This window comes from Mirounga leonina, unplaced genomic scaffold (assembly GCF_011800145.1).
Source record: "Mirounga leonina isolate KUSES-001 unplaced genomic scaffold, KU_Mleo_1.0 Mir_96, whole genome shotgun sequence".
NCBI classification, from domain to species: domain Eukaryota; kingdom Metazoa; phylum Chordata; class Mammalia; order Carnivora; family Phocidae; genus Mirounga; species Mirounga leonina.
In genome coordinates, this window is record NW_023270871.1 from 1489494 (window position 1) to 1509579 (window position 20086).

At 39.7% G+C, this 20086-nt stretch overlaps 1 protein-coding gene across 1 annotated transcript in view; it reads left to right on the forward strand.

The window, feature by feature from the left end:
* LOC118006348 (sperm flagellar protein 2-like) overlaps window positions 1-20086 on the forward strand; it is a 167350-nt gene that overhangs the window by 123310 nt on the left and 23954 nt on the right. Inside the window, exons 26-30 of the mRNA XM_034998971.1 lie at window positions 691-838; window positions 2702-2830; window positions 3912-4050; window positions 6877-7106; window positions 19613-19719. Coding sequence (XP_034854862.1) covers window positions 691-838; window positions 2702-2830; window positions 3912-4050; window positions 6877-7106; window positions 19613-19719 — 753 coding nt within the window. The remainder of the gene's footprint in view (window positions 1-690; window positions 839-2701; window positions 2831-3911; window positions 4051-6876; window positions 7107-19612; window positions 19720-20086) is intronic.

Sequence of the window (20086 nt, forward strand, 5' to 3'; positions counted from 1 at the left end):
CGTGGGACAGGTCATCCTCATGAACACTGCACCTTCTGGGATGATGTCTAGTGTTAGAGGAGAATGGAAGCCCAAAATCCAAGTGTCCATGAGCCCAAATAATACAGGGCATGCATTCCCAAAACTTGGTTGGGGGACATGAGAAATTCTTACCCATTTTATGTATAAAACACAGTTATAGGTAAAATACATAGATACACTTTTGCAGTATTAAAATTTCATGGAGCAGACTATTAGAAAAACTGTCTTTAAAACTCTGTAGGGGATGTCAATAATAATAATGATGATGATGATGATAAAAGGTGAGAAACATTGGTATAGGGGAATGCCCTGGAAGAATAGTGGGTGTTAAGTCCATAGAATCTGAGATTTAAAAGAAAGCTTTTAAAAAGCATCCTCATGGAGCTGCTGCAGTGTGGAGGTGGCAATGAGCAAATGTAAGGCTGCATTGCATGCAGGGCTGGAGAAAGTGAGCAACCTACATACAGAAGGGGAAGCCACTTCTTGAGGCCCGGGCCAGGTTTTCAAGTCAGTAAAACATTGAAGTATGTTTTCTGTAAAGACTGAGTACATGGCATGGTTGTTTACAGGAGAATGAGGCTTCAGTTGATCTGGGTGATGACTAAATCCACATAGCTATCATATTTCATAAGTGTCGCGTTCATCGAAATCTTGCTCGTATCCAACCAGGTTGCTGCTGAAATTCATCAGAGGCTCATGGACGAAGAGAAGGAAAACCTGCCAGCAGACACAAAAGAGAAATCTCCTCAGATGGGTACAAATAAAAAAGTCATAAAGGAACCACCCAAGAAGAAAAAGGCAGACAAAAAAGCAAAAGGTATTCATGGTTTTGGCATCCAAAACTGTGGATGCTTCAACTCTCCTTGGTAGAGAACACAAACATCTAAGCAGGCACGTTAAAGCTACTGTTGGTTTGGTTTTGTTCCAAGACCCAGGCTCCAGTGGCGTTAGTGGACTAATCATACTGGGTACCAGTCTCACCTAACTTGTTTATCCAAACGTATCCAAGGTAAAATAAACCTCAACAACAGTTTGGAACATGCTAGAAGAACTCCCAATAGCACTATGTAATCTGAAAATTGTGCACATAGGGGCCGCAGTAACTGAGAGGAGGTTGGATGAAAAGCGATTATAAGTATGTAAGTTTCAGGTTGAATTCAGGTTTCTGGTTTAATTCAAGCAAATTCCTCTCTCCTGGAGGCCTCCTGCCTAACCTCTGCCTCAGAGACATGAGGGGAAAGCAAGGGCGAGAGAAGACTCAGGCTGGGAGAGACCTCCTTTTAGCCTTGGGGATAAACTCTGGCATAAACATTATCCCCCCCCCCTTTGAATGTCTCCACTTGTACATATTTAAGGTGAGTTGAGGCAAGAGAGGAAGAGACAGAAGTCACCTCACTAGTCAGTTGCTCACGACACGTTTGTTAGGCACCTGCTAGAAGGACACCATGATGGGTGCGAGGGACACAATGATGAACTTCAAGAACCAGAACAAAAACACAGTCCCTGCCCTGATGGGAACTCTAGCCTAGCAGCAGAGACTGATGTTTGACCCATCCTTGTTCTTTAGTGGGGGAGGTGCAGGCAACCTTGAGAGCGAGGTCACCTCAGTCCTTCTGAGAGGTAAGGAAACACCTCCCAGCTGGAGTACATTTAAGCAACCCTGAGCAGGAGTAAGAGGGGGAAGCTAAGGATGTGGGCAAGTGGGTGGTGATGGGTGGCACTCGAATCAAAGAGAAGAATAGCACCACAAGAAAAAACACACCACTTAGTCCATCTCAGATGGTAAAAATGAAAGAAATAAGCAGCATTTGAAGGACATACTTCAATCTACTTTTAATGGATAAATGGTTGAGTCCATTCCCTTAATTTTACAGATGATAAAACAGAAATCCAACGAGACTAAGCTCCCTTTCAGCTGTAATTCATACATCCACCTACTATTGCAATTACATTTTATTACAGTTTCTTTATTTACAATTATGTCTTCTTCACATGACTTGAACGCCTGCGGTCAGACCTTCAAGACGGCTTTATTGCACTAAGTAGAATTACGTGAACAGAGCCTGCAGTTAGAATCACACTGCCATTTCTCAAGGGTAGATTGTCAGAAAAATGCTGACAAATTCTTATTTTCTAAATCTCTTATGGTAATCATTGAAGTACTTGCAGTTAAGTACTACTGAAAAGATTCAGTAGATTGCAGATTCTTGACCCTGAGCCACATTTCAGCCATATCTTCTGGATGTTGGTCCCCTGCTCTTTTCTTCATGAGGATGTGGGATACACTTGGCTAACACTAGGACCTCTGATGGAACAGTTCTTCTGCAGCTGGCTAATGGCATCCGTGGTGTGTTGCAGTTTGCTAATTCCCGTCCCCAAACTCTGCATTGCACCTTCCTTGGAGTCTATAACCAGGTCTGCCCTCGCTGCACACCTCATTTTCCCCTGATGCTACACAAAAGGGGCATTTTTGTATGTGTATAGCCTAGATAACACATGGAGAATTCTCAAGGAAAGATCCATATTTCCCACTCACAGTCAGGACTCAGGTTGGTCCTTTCCAAATCGCAAGAGTTTTGCTATAGACCCGCATGTTTCGCTTGGTCCTCATTTTGTCCAAGGAGCTGTGTGTCCCCTTGCATGCCCACTCGCTCCTCCCCGAGTTCCACTGTGCTTCCAGGCAAATCACCGCCAATGGCAGAGGCTGCGCCTGTGACAGGGACAGCAGAGGAGATTGCCCAAATGGAAAAGAGAAAAGAACTGATGCTCAGAATCAAGGAAGAACACCTTGCTGCCCTGCAATTTGAAGGTAGCATTTGGGAAGAACTGAGATGATTCTTTTCAGTGGAAAACAGTCCAGTAGGCAAACAGCCTGTGACTGCCTCAAGTTGTGTCTAGGAGAACACAAAGCAAAATGATTGAAAAGTACAGCATTTAGTTGGTTGTTTTCATAGGACCACATGAGGGCTAGATTCAGCTGTTCTATAACTGTCTGCCGGGATCTCAAAAAGAGACAAAGAAAATTTGGGAAGGGATTAGGAGAACACCAGCAATAATTAATCTCAGAGAATAGACACAGAAAGAATATGTTAGAGTCTGTGTGATTTTTACAAGTTGAAAGAAGGCTTAAGGCCGTGTACGTAGGTGGTTTTATATGTTAAGAATAATTTAGGCCTCTCATTAGGAAAATAAATCCTAACTGAGGTTAACAGGCCCTGAAAGTGAGTTCTTGGGAACAGAGACCATAGAAGAGGCAGTCATGGATCGATAATGCTCAAGAGCCTCCTTTTCTATAGGTAGCAATGGTTTTATAAGATATATTCTCCTGGCCCTTCCACTTGTCTTATAATGCAACTCAAAATGGACTTTGAAAAAAAATTGGGAAAATGAACAAATTAGGCCAGTGGAATAAGCAAAGAAGAAACATGGAAAAACTATTTCAGAAGTAAAATCCACAGACCTTAGAGTGTGCCATGGGCAGCAATAGGCCCTGGGATACAGAGGATTTACCCTAGTTTTACCAGTGCTAAGAAAATACAATGGCATTGCCATCCCGAGATTCTAAAGTAGGGAGATCATCAAGAGACTTTGTACCTTCCCCTTTTTATTTATTTGTGTTTTCCCACTCCAATTTATCAAAGAATATATTACTATAAAGTGCAGTAAATGTAAAGCTCAGTTTATAATACTTTTGGCTTACATAAATTGCCAAATGACCCTACCATGCATTACACTTTTTTTTTCTCAGTAACATAGATCAGGTATTACCTATACTCGTAAATTAAATGTCCACCTACATCTTCACAAACTGAAGCATGATTGGTTTAAAATTGAATTCAGTAGGTTAGAAAATGCATGTATATATAATCCTTAATTTTCTTCTTAAATAGAGATAGCCACACAGTTCCGGCTTGAACTGATAAAGACAAAAGCATTGGCTTTTCTTGAAGATTTCTTAACAAAGGTGGTCGATGTATATAAACTCTTGGAAAAGTGGCTTGGTGAGAGGTACTTGAATGAAATGGCCAGGTAATGTACAGCATGGCTTTTCCAAAATGTATTTTTTAATTCCTGGTGGCCAAAATTGGCAGATTTTTAGGCATTTACAAATAGAAATTTTGACCTTTTAGGGAATCACAAATGCATTTGTATGGGTTCTTCTCAAACAATAAGTCATGTATCAAACTGTCCTGTTGCAATGTCCAGTTTTGCATATCATTTCTGAGTTTGGTTTTTACCCTGCTCAATGAGGACCTTAGTTTACAAGGTACGATTATAGGTAATTTTTAAATATTTTTCAGAAGATAAAGTTTCATATCTTTCTAATGCCAGACTTTTTAGTCAGGGCTGATTAATGAGAGACTGAGAAGTCAGTCACTGCAATGTTTTACCAGTGAGGCTGATTCCCTTGTAAGGGTAATACCCAGTTCTACTTTGCTCTTGGGTTCCAAAGGTTTTTCAGACTTCTCATCTCTAGTGAGGGGCAGAAAGTCTCATTCTCTTAATTCTCCCCTAAAAAGCAGCTCAGCAAAGCAGAAATAGCCTTCAAGTGAGAGTCAGGAGCCATGATGTTCCAAGAGATGGGGATTCCCTCATTGTGCACAAATGAGCAGCCTGCCTAATCACTTGGGGGCCCCCATGGGCTTCATCTAAAAAAGGAAACAAGGCAACCAGGCTACTTCAGAGGATTCTACTAGATCTAGATTCTGTGAACACTACAGTTTGGAATAAACATTTACTGAAAATTTAGAAGTTGCTACCTACATAGAATACAAATGGCGGGTATTCTCAGAAACAACTGCTATCGGAAAGATAGTTGTTATGGTTTGTTTTCTATAATCCTTGTCTCATAATGAAAGTTCTGTTGTAAAATCTTCAGCCTAGTTTTTTTAATACCTGTTGTGCTATATAATAACACACACACACACACACACACACACACACACACACACACCCCTCAGCCTGGTAACCTTCCTGCAGTAAGGCTTAACATAATTTTACTGCTGGATAGCAAAGTCTGTTACTCATTACCATCATAGAGCAGTGATGTTCAGTTCTGTTCTTGGCCTGCCCCTTACAAATGAAAACGTATCTTCTTAATTCATAGAATTCACAGCTCCCATCCATGTGGCCATCAAGGGTAAATGCTTCTTATTTTTATCAGATGTACCCCAATTTCTCAGATTTATATTATGTGTATATATCTGACCCCTGAATAACTTTAACAAGAAGTTAAAACTAGGATTGTTCAGCTATGCTTTCTGTTTTAGTTATTGTAAAAGCTCTCTGGTGATAAAAGGAAAATATAGAGAGAGCTATCAGATCCCTTGGAACTTCAAATCTTGCTTTTCATTCCCCTGGCATTTTTTTAATCTCTTTCATTCCTGAGAAGGGTAGGCCTGGTAACCTCCACTAGGTGGAGCACACCCATTTTGAGATCCTGGTTATGGCTCAGTCTTGGTCTGCAGTGGGAGGCCATCCTCACTCAAGGCTGCAAACTTAGTTGCTCTCCAGTGCCTTCTCCTCTGCGCCCAGCACACACACACCAGGAGGCATAAACTAATTAGATAATACACGCTTTGTGGGCACTCACCAGTACAGCATGCTGGAGTTGAATTCTAGGGTTGTCTTTTCAAAGAAAGCAACTAATCCTATTTTTAAAATTTTTCAGTATATATTTTATATTATGTTGCTGGGTTACATAAAAGCAGATTAAAAATGGATTTTTCCATCATGTACAATCTTTATTGCAAACTGTAAACACAATTCTTCCTGTAATACAGTAATATTGCATTTATTTGTGTATAAAACTTCTCTGGCTTTTGAAGTGGCCTTTAATTGGAGCCATAGCTATAATCCCCAGTATAGGTTAAATCCATGCCCTGTGTGATTTCACATTAATAATCAAAAGGTATGGTGTTATGTGTCACTGGCTCCATGCAAAGATAAGGAAATTCAGGGAGCTTAAATAAGTTCCCAAGGACCCACGGCTATGGAGTGTTCTGGAATGAGAGCTCAGCTTCCAGTGTTCTTTCCACTGCACCTATTACTGCTTATACTACATGATTTAACTAGGAATTATTATTTGTAAAAATAGAAAGCAATTTCAATGGGTTTATATTATTAGAGTCCATTCTGACAATTGTGTCTTAAATAACATCCAACTCCTTGATCTAAATTTAGAGAAAAGCCACTCTTCTAGAAATCCATAATCATATTTGATCAACTTAACAATTTTTCCTGATTCCAAATAAATGTGTCATTCTAACAGTTGTATTTTACAGATTTTTCTGCCATATAACTTTCTTCCGGTGCATACTTAGAATGAAATGTATCTCTTGACACAATCTTTTTTTTTTAATTTAATTTAATTTTATTATGTTAGTCACCATACAGTACATCATTAGGTTTTGATGTAGTGTTCCATGATTCATTGTTTTCACATAACACCCAGTGCTCCATGCAATACGTGCCCTCCTTAACACCCATCACCGGGCTAACCCATCCCCCACACCCCTCCCCTCTAAAACCCTGTTTGTTTCTCAGTCATCTTACTTACACAGTAAAATATGTTCTAATATTAATAAAACCATCTTTGAAGTCCCTTTTTGTTCAGCTTCATATAAAGATGTGACCATGAGCTCTATAATGAGCATATATCTTATTTCCAATCTACACTTATTTATTTATACTCTGCCTTTTCACAAAGTGGGTTTGAAGAGAATTGGAAATTGTAAACATGCAGATTGAATTGTCTACCTTAGTTGTACAATGTATAGACTCTGTGTAGTAAGCAAACACTGTTAACCCAGTAGTATTTAGTGGAGATAACCTTATTCGTTTTTCCATTTTCAGTGTGGAAAAATTAACCGAGGTGGCTCGCTATCACATTGAAACATCTACAAAAATTCAGAATGAACTTTATTTAAGCCAAGAAGATTTCTTCATTAATGGCGATATGAAAGTCTTTCCAGACCCCCCTCCCCCAGTACGCCCCCCACCTGTAGAAAAGGAAGAAAATGGCACCCTGACCATTGAACAGCTTGATAGTCTTCGAGATCAGTTCTTAGATACCGCACCTAAAGGTAAGAAAAATAATCATGGTGAAAAAGCACAAAAAAGGTTAAGACTAATCAGGGTAGCAGTCACTTACTCATGAGTAAAATCAGCCCCCTGGGACTGCGGGTCACCAAAACAAGCCCTCACTCTATTCCAGTTTATCACACTTTTGCTTCATACAACATAGATCTGAATGAAACAAACAGGAGGAAAACAGTGACTAATCCTTCGGCAGTGTGGTGATCCTCGTTCCTGGTAACTCTCCTCTTCGGCCTGTCCCTGCCCCTGGTCAGAAAGTTGGTAAACTTGAGTCTGACTCTGTCTGGCATTTGAGAGAGACAGCCTCCACACACACGTCCAGTCTAAGGTTTGAATTGAGATGATGAGTTTGTGTTTCTGTCTCCCCCACTAGTCTGTGGAGGGAGACCAGGGAGTAGAGAATTTCCCTTCAGTGCTTCACAGACTAAGAATAGAACCAGAGAATCTGTCAACAAAATATTTGCTTAACTGATGAATGTGTTCACATGTATGTGTACATCATATTTTATGCACATGAATTCTTTACTTCCTTCACATGTTATCATTATGGCTCTGTAGCATGTGCATAGGCTTTTTTTTTTTTTTTAATTCAGTCTCTTTCTACTTCCAGATATTCTTCAATGAATTCCATCAATTGATAGCACAAGTAATTCAGACAGGTCATGTAGGACTATCATCTCATCTCCATTTTATTGGTCTGGACTCTGTCACAGAGCAGTTTTTACTATGGTCATAGGTCATCCAGGTCTCTTCAGATTCAAGGCTTTTGCCCCTTCTCACTGAATTAAGTCACCTCTCATAATCAGGTTTATTTTATCTTCCAACTGACTTTAGTCTAGCACTAACACAATTCCACTTTCATAGTGATTATATTCATTTGTTTTTTAAAAGTCAAATATTTCTCAAAACCCCCATCAAATCTCATTAGTCAAAAGGGCATTCTTTTACTCTGAGTCTGAACTCCTCTTTGCTAAGCCCAGCGGATGAAACAGGTGTAACCATGGGCCCCTGGGTGACCCCCTACCCTGGCACATGTCAGCTCATCTAATTAGCATGAGTGGTCTCCATCTCCAGTACCTGACAGCTATAGATGGACACCAACTCTGGTTGGCAGTATTTGGGCAGGAAGGAAACGCGGCCATCAGCAGGTACAAAAAAATGGCAGTTTTATAAAGCCTGCCTGTGAAATCCCTTCCATCTGGCAGTCAGGCAAATTTCAATTCCATTCTCTGCCCCATTGTGTGGGTTTCACAAGACACTCTTATTACATATTTCCTTCTCGAGAGTTGCTTTTGCTCTTCGTTTTATCCACCCTATTTTTTACATATAAAACAAAAAGATACATGAATAAAGATTCTGAATATGAAATATGCTTTGATTTAATTCTACACTAGGGTGATGGGAAGGAAATCATCCAATTAGCAGGTCAAAATTAAAAGCATTTGGGGGCATTTGAGTAGGTGGAAGTGGATTTTGAAAATTATCAAGCACTCATAATCCCTTTGAAAAGGGACTTTTGTATTCATGATGATAACCATAATACGTTCTTGGATCCAAACCAGAGCCTGCATTTCAACTAAAAGTTTTGTTTTTTTTTTAAGATTTTATTTATTTATTTGAGAGAGAGAATGAGACAGAGAGAGAGCACGAGATGGGGGAGGGTCAGAGGGAGAAGCAGGCTCCCCGCCGAGCAGGGAGCCCGATGTGGGACTCGATCCCGGGACTCCAGGATTATGACCTGAGCTGAAGGCAGTTGCTCAACCAACTGAGCCACCCAGGCGCCCCTCAACTAAAAGTTTAAAAACAACAAATAGCAGCTGTAAGTTGGCATGCGTATGTCTTAGAAGATTAACTCTAGAAACCCTTGGGACTAAAATATGTCAACTGATACATTTATCTGTTTTCTGAATATGGTAGAATGAATGCAACAGCTCTCAAAGTATGGTAGAAAGAGGAAGGAAAGGGGGGAAAGGGGAAGGAGGGAGGGGCAAGGAGGGAGGTAATTGTATATTTTTTTAAAAAGTAGATGTGAAAGGAAAACCACTTGCCTGGTGGACTTAGAGTGTAATTTGAAAAGACAAGCAAGGAAGAAGAAAATATAAACTTCTATTTAGGTTCTTTCTGGACCAGAGTATGAACTTTCTAAAAGTGCTCGGGAATGCAGAGCAAAAGAGGATCAGTGAGCAATGAGGTCAGTCAAGGAGTTTGGTGGGATAGTATCTCAGAGGAAGTATTTGGAAGAAGAGAGATTTGATGGCAGGGATACAGGGGATATTTCAAATTGGAGAACAGCCACTGGCCAAGGTGCAGATAAGAGACATGGGTATGGACGTTCAGGGAAAGGTCGGGAGACAGCTTTGATTCTCCTTCCCCAACTGCACGAACTGCAGGCAAACACATGGGGAGGCCTTCTCTGTCTGAGGAACCACCACCATCCACCCAAGCTGGAGAATTAACTCAGATTCAAGAATAACCATGGTAATTACTGCACAATTTATAAGGCTATACAAAACTGTGGGATTTGGGGGTCTTAATGGTTCAAAATGACTTCTGGTCTATGAGCAACCAGTTTAAATTCTTTATTATTAGCTCAAATATGCTATTTGAATACACACACACACATGTGCATGCACACACACACACACACACACATATATATATGTTGCTTTTTAAGTACATGTAAAACCTTAGCACAGTATCAGGTAGTCTATCAATAAAAGTAATGTTCATTGTTATTATTCTTGCCAATGTTATAAAAGGAAGGCAAAATAATGATCATTCCATTTTCTGCATCCCAGAGTCACAGTTCCATGATGACTTCTTTGAAGCCAGGCTGCAAATGTTGACATTGCGTCTCCCTGAGGAAGTCCAGAAATTACCACTCACTCTTTCTCCCTGACTCCCTTAGCCCCGCAAAGATCCTCTGACTTTAGTATTTCTTCCTCAGCTCCATGATTGTTGTTCCCTGCCTTAAATGATACACAGCCATCCATCTTTTAAGTGAAGTCTTTTGTCATATTCTTCCCAAGAATTGGAAAATAATCTTTTATGGTACCTTCCACTGTATTTATCTTAGAACTGTAGAATTTTAAAAGACAACCTTAGTTGAAGTGATCAGTTTTGAAAGTATGGAGCAACTGGCTGAAAGTGGCACTTTCTAAATGTGTGATCCTACAGAACTTCTTCCTTGAACTTGAAAATTGCTGTTATTTTTAAGCCAAGAAATATGAGCATTACGGTAAACTATTTCATATATCCCAGTGTAACCTATGGTATCTAAGATGCAATTTTCATGCTTGCTAAAATATGGTAAACTATGATAAACAGATGGATTTTTCTCTAGGAAAGAAGCATACATGTTTGCACATAGTCATATGACTAGGTCCACAGGAAGATGTTTTTAGCAAATTTATAAGGAATGATAATATCATGAAGTTCTTTGGTAACTTTTAATTATGCTACATAAATAAAATTATTGAGTGAAACGGATTATCTTTAAGTAAACCTAGTGACTTTAAATACTTGTGAGTAACTAGTATCAGGATGTAAATAGATAAAACTAAAGCTTAAGGAGTTTTCTGCTGAATATTAGCTACCCCGCTTTAAAAATAAAAGTCTACATTAAAATAGTTCTTACTAAAGATAATGGAAAATTGAAAATGCATTATATACCATAATGCTTATATTCAACACTCCTCTCCTGGTCAAAACCTGCCACTTGTAATGATTCTAAATCTCCTTTGGTAAAGGTAGTCATGAGAAATAAAATACCGTTTGTTGATATGGTCATTGCAAATATGCCAGAAAAGAAAAATGACCTTATGCATGATGATCATACAAGATCATGCGAAATGCAATGAAACAATTTATCACGCTAGTATTTTTCTTGCCACCCAGCAAAGATCCATACTTGAGAATCTTAGGAGCAGCCAGTAAATCGGCAAGACATTCTTTCATTGACTGTCCCAGGAATCATTCCCATGACAGTACTCCCAGCACAGAGGGAGATTTAGAGAACATCTTCTGAATTATAACAATAGCCAATATTGGCATGGTGTCTGGCTCCATATGTCAGGCCCCATGCTAGCATTTCCATGTTGATTGACTTCTTACTCATGGCTGGCTGAGTAAGAAGACCCAGCCATGGGTAAGAAGGAATCAGACAGTTCTTTTCAAATCCACCTTTCATCAAATGATTGTAGTATGATCTTGGGAAAGTTACTTAGCCTCTCTCTGTCTCAATTTTCTCATCTGGACAATGGGGTATTTCAATGGAGTTGCTATGAGTATTAAAGTAATTAATTTATGTGAAGTGTTTAGGAAGTGTCTGGCACATAGAATGTGCAATCTAAGTGTAATATAAGCCATTGTCTTTTAATTATATAATTGTAGTAATATCATATTATATAATATGTAACATTATACAATAGTAATACAAACTATTCCAATTATTACCCAAAATGTTAGCTCGGTATGCTGAAGGTCACATACCACAACAGGCATCTACAGCATTACCCTGGAACATTTCTGGAAAAAAAAAAATTATACCACCTGATAGAATTAAACCATAAGGTATGTGGCTCCCCAAGGAACCAAAAACAGCCCAAACAAAAACACTTATTTTGTGTAGTGCATTAAGCTCTTGGTAGGAACATCTTGTCTCTAAACATCAAGTGCCAAGCACATCAGGAAGACAGACTTTTTCCAGTGGAAGCAATTTGGAGTCTGTTGAAACTAGAACACTTTAGCAATGTTCCTCAGTCCCCACTTAAACCAAAAGAACTCCTTTTCTTTGTAAACCCATCAGTATTCCATGTAATGCCTGTAGAGATTTGGTTCATGGCTATTTTGGCTTCAGCTGAGAGGCTATCCAGAGAGAACAGAGTCCAGCAAATTCTGCATCCTCACTCCTTCTTCAAGAGAGGCAGCATTTAGTTGTTCAAGGCTATGAAATTGTTCTAAAAACTCACAAGAGCCCCCTCCTCTGAACCTCTTTTAGAGACCCTTAGGTTCAGTGATTGGTCTCAGAGACAGAAGGCACAAACAGAACTCTTGTCTGTGGTGACTAAGCCAGATCATTCGGCTACATGGTTTTTGCAAGAATTCAAAGGAGGAAGTAGTTATTGCTGCCTATGTGGGTCAGCATAGGGGTTAACCCAGAGGAGAATTTTCAGTGGACCCTTCCAGGAAGAAAAGCAGGGGAAAGCAGACAAAGGGGAAAATAGAGTACCCGTGGAGATTTTGAAGTTGCATGATATATTTATTCAAGGAACAGCAAACAGACCAGCTGGGGCAGGAGGCATGAGATGAGGACCACAAAGACCTTGCGGTCAGATTGTAAAGTCTCAAAGTGGCTTGCAAAGGACACGCAGGAAAGGATTATCAAAGGCCTTTAGAGCCAAATGATGTGATGTGTGGATTACAGGGAGGAAGAGACTGAGAGCTCAGCAGATGCTGCTCTGTGTCTCTGGAGAGTCTCGACCAACTGCTCACAGGGGTGGGGGGAAACCATTGGAAAGTTCTGTGGATCTTTCTAAGCTAGTGTCTCTGAGAAAATTGTAGAAATATGATACTATATATTTGCAGGGAGGTAAGCCCCCTGTTGTAATCTGAAACCTGCTTAAATTAGTCTGACTTTATACAAATCAAAAACATAGAAATATTTCTTAGAAAAGGTACGCTAAAGAAGGATTGATGTTTTTAACAGGAATATGTCTCCATGTGGCAAAATCTAGGGATTACTGCAAAAAGGAGTAAGGCCCCAGTATGTCCTGTGGTTCTCTCAGTGGGTGAACTCCTTCCGCTACATAGATTCAGATCACGGAAATGCAGTAGTAAATCTAGAAGCCTTTGGACCTGTTAAAACTGTGGGCAGAGTTTCAGCTGCTTCTTCAGGAGGAAACACATTCTCATGAAGCCAGAGAATTTACATTAAGCAAATGAAAGTACATGCTCAGAATTCAAGATAACACCTTCTGGAGAATCTGTTCATAAAGCTAAAAACATAAAAGCTAGCTAAATCAGTAGTGAGAGTTAAAGTCCTTCCCTTCCATAACAAGAGACTTCTTTTCTCATATATTCATTCCTGTGCTCACCAGCACTGATGTGTGGCAAGCAGTCACGGGCCTGGTGCCAAAGGCCTAGTGTGGGAGACCGACGACCCCACGTGTAGGGCCCAAAATGAAGGCAGGAGGTATCAGTCACAAGGAGGTTCACTTTAAGCAAAAACAGTAATATTTAGGACTTGGGAGGAAAAAAAACAAAACAGCGCTCTGTTTCAACAGTAACAATGGCAAAAAAAAAAAAAAAAAAAAAAAACTGATTAAAAGGCAAAATAGAAGTTAGATGCAGGGGCACCTGGGTGGCTCAGTTGTTAAGCGTCTGCCTTCGGCTCAGGTCATGATCCCAGGGTCCTGGGATAGAGCCCCGCATCGGGCTCCCTGCTCCGCGGGAAGCCTGCTTCTCCCTCTCCCACTCCCCCTGCTTGTGTTCCCTCTCTCGGTGTCTCTCTCTCTCTCTGTCAAATAAATAAAATCTTAAAAAAAAAAAAAAAGAAGTTAGATGCAAATCGGGTAAGAAAGGCAGCAGCAGATTGACTAATGTCAAAGGTTTCCAAGTAAAAGATGTTAAGAGATATGAGATCATGAAAATCAGTTGGGAATGTTGATTTTCTTAGACATCTGCCAAGTGCTTAGCACTGCTCACCTAGGCCTTATGGAACACAGAGGAAGTAAGTGTGGTTCTGTCAGAAGAGTTTAAAATCTGGCTGTCAGTCAGCCTAGGACAGGAAAGCAGTGAAACAGAATGAAACGCCAGCTTGTATGTCGACATGAGTTAATTTAGTATAATATCACACAAACACATATTTCACTTTTTCATTAAACTATAAAATAGGACAATATAATCTAATGATCAGTAGGGTCACAGAAGTCGAAGGAGGGAAATAAATATGTGGTCCAGGCTGCCTGCCTTCAGAGAGAAACTGTATTTTAGGACGTTGCTTTGTGTAATTAAAATTTTTCTGTCCTTCTGTCCAGATGAATACATATATATTCCACACTCTGACAAGTAGGTTTCAGAAATTAGATCTTTAGGGAAGAGAAAAAGATGAGGCATGAGGCACAGCTCCTTGAAATCACGTAGGATGGATCTCAAAGCCTCAAGCCCTTTCTGTAAATGAACAGGTTGGCTCTGGTCCTGCCACAGAAGGCGGGCCTGTGGCGGGAAGGAAGAGATGGCCAAGGCAAATCTTCTAGACTGTGCTGTGTGCGTGTCCTGTTACTCTTCCTTCTCACCACAGGAAGCAAATGTCAGCAAAAAGCAATGTCCCTCTTATGCATAAGAACCAGATTCTAGAGTGAAGAAGAACATAGCACCCTTTGCCCTTATGAGAAACCTGTAATAGTGAAGTAGGTAAGCATGGGGGCTGTGGAGTCGGACCACCTGCTAGTGATCCCCAACTCCACCACTTATGAGCACTGTGACATCCAACAAACTAACCTCTCTGTGTCCTAGTTGTTTTTATCCATAAAGTGACAGGTAATTGGTCCATTTTCTCAACTATAAAATAGGGATGATGGATTATGAGGATTCAATGGTATAAGCCACTTAAAACACTAACCAGAATGGCTGACGTACTACTTGTAAGCACTCACTGTAATTTTTTCCAGAAGTAATGAGCATGTATTAGGGGCAGAGAGTAAGCAAAACTGAGGGTAGATGTTGGTGATTACCGAAAATAACAATGTGGAGTTATTTTAAAGGCAGGGATCTTCCAGATGATCTGAACCAAATCACTGAAAAGCAGAAAAGGCCACAGAAGCTTGACCATTACCTTCCAAGGAGAAACAATCAATTTTTGAAAATCTGCCTAAAAAAATACCCTTGGCTTATATATGATGAGATACTAAATCTTATGTTCTGTGGCCTGTGTCGTAAACATGGAGTGAAGTCACGGGGAAATCAAGTGAGTTTTTTTACGGCACTGACAACTTTAGGACAGAATTTCTCAACGCACATCATCTTAGTGAGGCTCACGCCAAGGCTTCATTAAAGGAAGCAACGAGTGGTTCTCCAGTGAACCGCACCACCACAGAGCTCATGGTGACAACCATGAGCAAAATCACCCTTGGGAGAATAGAGAACTTATTCAGATCATGCCATGCTATCGCCAAGACGGGACGTCCCCTCAAAGACTTTATCTGGATGTGCAAGTTGGATGATATGAAGGGGATTGATATTGGCCCAGTATTCAGAACTAACAAATCAGCAAGAACCTTTACGTATTTTATCCCTGAAGTAGAACGGAGGAATCTAAGAGAGAAACTAGAACAAAGTAAATTTTTCTCTGTCCTCAGTGATGGAATCACAGACAGTTCAACCGAGGAAGCTGAACTTGTCTATGTGCAGTTTGCACGTGCAGGAAAAGTGCATTGCTAAATTGTTGGGGTACAGACAGTAGACAAGAAGGATCCTTTGGCAATAAGAAATGCCATTGAGAAAACTCTAGAAAGAAATCTTCAACTTAAGCTATCGAACCAAGACTGGGCAAAGAAACTGGTTGGTTTTCGAAGTGATGGTGTCCCGGGCCCAGAGGGAGAAAACAATGGGGTGGCTCTGCTTTTAAGAGAAATCCAGCCATGTGTGCTGACTGTGTACTGCTTTGCACATCATCTTGAACTATCTTACAAGGCAGTGTTCCAGAGCGTTCCCCTGTACAATGATGTCAGAAACCTTCTTCACAGCGTTTACCACTTCTACCACAGTTCCCCTCTTCTCAGGAGTTCTCTGATGACTGCTTTCAAAAGCCTTCACCTTCGGCCTGTGATGCCTTCTCAAGAAGGGGCAGGAGGTGGCTTCAGGAATTACAGGCAGCCCTCCAGAACTTTCTCAAGGGATATCCTGCAATAGTCCAGCAATTGCTTTCGGTAAGTAATTGTGACATACCATACTGTTCTAGTTTTCCAGAGTGGCAGAGAATATCTTTATGGAGCAATTTGAAATAATAATTTTAAGAACAATAAACTGGTATTTTATTCCCGATCTATGTTACAGGCAGATGAAAACACCAGTCATCAGAAAGCCAAGGAACTCCTAGTGTTCCTTCTCCAAGCAGACATTGTTAAATTCATCCATTTCTTAGTGGATGTCATTAATGTACTTAGCATTCTTTCCCGTGTCAATCAGAACAGAAATTCTTCCATTGCTGACGTATTTGCCGTGTTAGAGTCAACACTGGAAGTGCTCAGAATATATCAAACAAAGTGAGGAATTGGGGAATGTCAAATGTCAAACTTAGATAGTATGACTGGGGACATTATTTGCCAGGTGCCTTTTCATTTAATTGTTTACTTGGGGGATTTTTTTTTTCCTCCCAGACCAGGACCAAAAGAACGTTGGGTGGATTCTGTCACGCACTTTCATGGTAACTGCCTGGAAGGAGAGGGAGACATTTCTGATGTAAGAAACACAGTCTTAACACATCTTATCAAGAGGCTGCAAGGCTGCTTCAGAGATGCCAGCCAGGATGTGGTGAAGGCTACCATGATTGGGAGCTTTAAACTGTGGCCCGCAAAGATAAACCGAGGTACCCTATATGCACTACCTCCAAACCTACTGTTCTTTGATCCTCTGTAGGTTTCTTTCATATCTTGACTTTTTCTCTTGTATATCAATGGCAGAATTTGGAGAAAAAGAGGTATCTATACTGATTGCCCATTATGAACCAGTACTGGAAGCTGCCAATGTGGAGATCGAGGAAGTAGACACTGAATGGAGCATGTTGAAATTAGAGATATATGCTAGGTAAGCAAAGTTGGTATTTATAAATATTTGAATGAAACTTGGGAGTCTCAATCTTTTACATTTTTCATTCTCCTCCCACCCCTTAGATTTCAGAACATCCGCAAATTGACCTGGGATTTTGTGAATTCTGTTTACTTACACAAGTATCCAAATATCCTGACAATAGTGGACCTAGTGCTGACCCTCCCTGCAAGTTCCACAGAGGCAGAACGTGGCTTTAGTCAAATGAAACGCGCCAAGTCACAAATGCATGCCAAGATCAAGGCTGAAAGTATGATGGACCTCCCGATAATCCAGTTGAATTCTCCAGACATTAATAATTTTGACCCTCGGAAAGCTATCCATTTATGGAATACAAGAACACTGTCTTCCACTGGTGACACGAAACCTAATTCTGCTTGTTCATCAAACTCAGAAAGCCCTTATGAAAGTGAATAGTAATATGACAGATGTTGACTTTGTCATTGATCAAAACAAAAACAAAATCTTTTTAATCTGAAATTTAGAAGTAAAATAGTAACCAGTCTTCACATCAAACACAGAAGGCATTTGGCATTTTTCAGACAAAGCAAAAATACCCTGTACTTTTCTTTAAAAAAAAAAAGAAGAAGATTTATTTATTTATTTATTTGAGAGCAAGAGTGCATGCACATGAGGGAGCAAGCCGGGAAGCAGGGTGGGGGGAAGGAGGAGAAGGAGAGTATCCTGACACAGACTCCCCGCTGAATGTGGAATCCAATGCGGGGCTCGATCCCAGGACCCTGAGATCACGACCTGAGCTGAAATCAAGAGTCGACTTGAGCCACCAACTGAGCCACCCAGGCGCCCCTTCCTGTACCTAAGTCTACTTCTACATCCACACATTCTTTCACGTTCTTTAGATGGAGGTGATACTTCTAAGCAATGGTGTTATTTTGATGTCATCTCTTGCAGAGTTACTGCTAAAGGTGACTAGACTATGATTATGGTCTGAGTTTCCTTGGGCCTGGCATACAATTAACATCTTTCCTGGATAATTGTAAATGACACCTGCATTAAATAACTAACTTAGGGCCAAACTGAAAGAGAGGTATTTGGGGGGGGGGGGGAATCCATGAATAAGATTTCTAAGTTTCTCTGTTTATGTTATCATATTTTATGTGAAGGTCATATTGCCATATGCCTTGGCCACGTAGGTGACCAGGTCAAATATTAAAAAGTTTTCACATTTCACATTAAGGTCACCAGATAATTGCTACGTAAGCTGGAAGTATTGTCTTACAACACTTTGCTTGCACCATAGCTATTAAAGACAGTAGAAACATATTGCATCTCTACCAGAATTTTTAAATACTTTGAGCTTCTTCATGGATTCATAAAATAGATTTTATTTATGGCTTCATCTTGAGGAACATGAGTGATTATTTCTAACTTGTCTAAAATCCAATGTGGTTTTTACTGAAAATAAAGCTCATCTTACTGAACATTCCACTCCCTGGGAAAATGTTTCTCATCTCTATAAAATTGGATACTCAGCTTTGATCAAAAAGGATAGAGAATTTATTTCTGAATGACCTGTTGGATGGTCAGGCATATCAAAGGAAGAAAGATTCTGCACTTGCCACCCAAAAAATTAACTTCCAGATCTCAAAATTGTGTATTTGGTTTGTGTATTTTATCAAGAGGCTGAGTTTGAACCACTGACATTTTAAAAGGATTCGTGCATTTTCTTAAAGGTTATAAGAAATGTTAAGGTTCACATTGGACTTTTATAAATGCCAAAAATTCATATGTAAAAAGAAAAATTTGAGATGCTACATCTGTTTCTATTTCTACTCTTTTTATTTCTAAACAAGGAAGATAGCTCTATACTCTGGACCTGAAAGACCCAAATACATGTAGGAGTCTCTCCTGACTCTAGAAGGTACTTCTGTCAGAAGGGTTAGACAGACATTTTTTAAGCAGATTCATTTATTTTGTTTTCCTATTTCTTTTTTTAATGCATGCGCATGCAATTTGAAATGAGAGACAGACAAAACAGACTTCTCTTTTGGACAGGGTAAAAATAGATTAATGTATAAAAGCAAAGCACTTAAAAGGTTAGTGATCTTTTATGAAATACTTTGGAATATTGAGCCAATTGGATAATTAAATTATCACTTCCAGTCCAGTAACTTAACAATTCAAGTCTCCCTGCATTTACAAAAACAAAACAAAAAAATAATCTCTTCTGAGCCAAGTACAAAATGAGGATAAATGTGTTACCTTGATAACAGTGGTGATTTGTGTGCATTTGAAACACCTTTATCCCATACTCACCAAAATATTTTACTGTTGTCCTCTACTGCATATAGGAAAACTTACAGTTGTTTTTTTTTTTTTAATTCTACTAATTCTACTCTGAGCAAAAAGTCAAAGGAAGATTCCAAATTAAAGTATAAATTCTCAGTATTTTGCCCAATCTGAAATGATTTATTACCTGGCCAAAAAAGACATTTTAACTTAGCTGAGACACAATAATGAGAGTGCCTCAGGAAACTTGATTATGATTCTTATGTTTTCAAATGTCTTCTGTTCTCTAAAGGCTACAGTTTTAAATAATATGAATAAAGTGATTATACAAATATCCATTTTTTGTTCTCTTTTAGCAAAAGAAACAAAGTCCCTGTTACATAACATAATTGGAAAAATATTTTTGATTTTACCGTAGGCATAATAGGACATAAAGCATTTACTGACATCCTGCTGGATCTGGTAACCCTAAACCTTGGAACAAACAACTTACCTGGTAGTTGGATGCACCTCACTCAACCCGAAGTAAGCTTCCATTTTGTTTGGGTGTCAAAACTCTGAGAATTCTTCTTATTTGATTAAGTCAATAGTTTTAAATCATCAGTACTTGCCATGTCTGACATTCAGGGGGCAATCAATAAAAGCTGAATGAAGAACAAATGAGCTTGAATGTAAAATACCCTTTGTGTGTGTCCAGCATTGAAAGAATGAATGATGATGCTGACAGTGAATGAAAATTATAGAGCCCAGGAGGCTCAGCCTGTGAGTTTGTATCTGTTACTTCTGGAGGGAGTGATCCTGACTAGTAACAGGAGATGATTCTGGCAGTTCTTGCTTTTCAATGTAATCTGTCCCTTAAGAATGTACCAGAAAACCAAATGGTTATAGTATA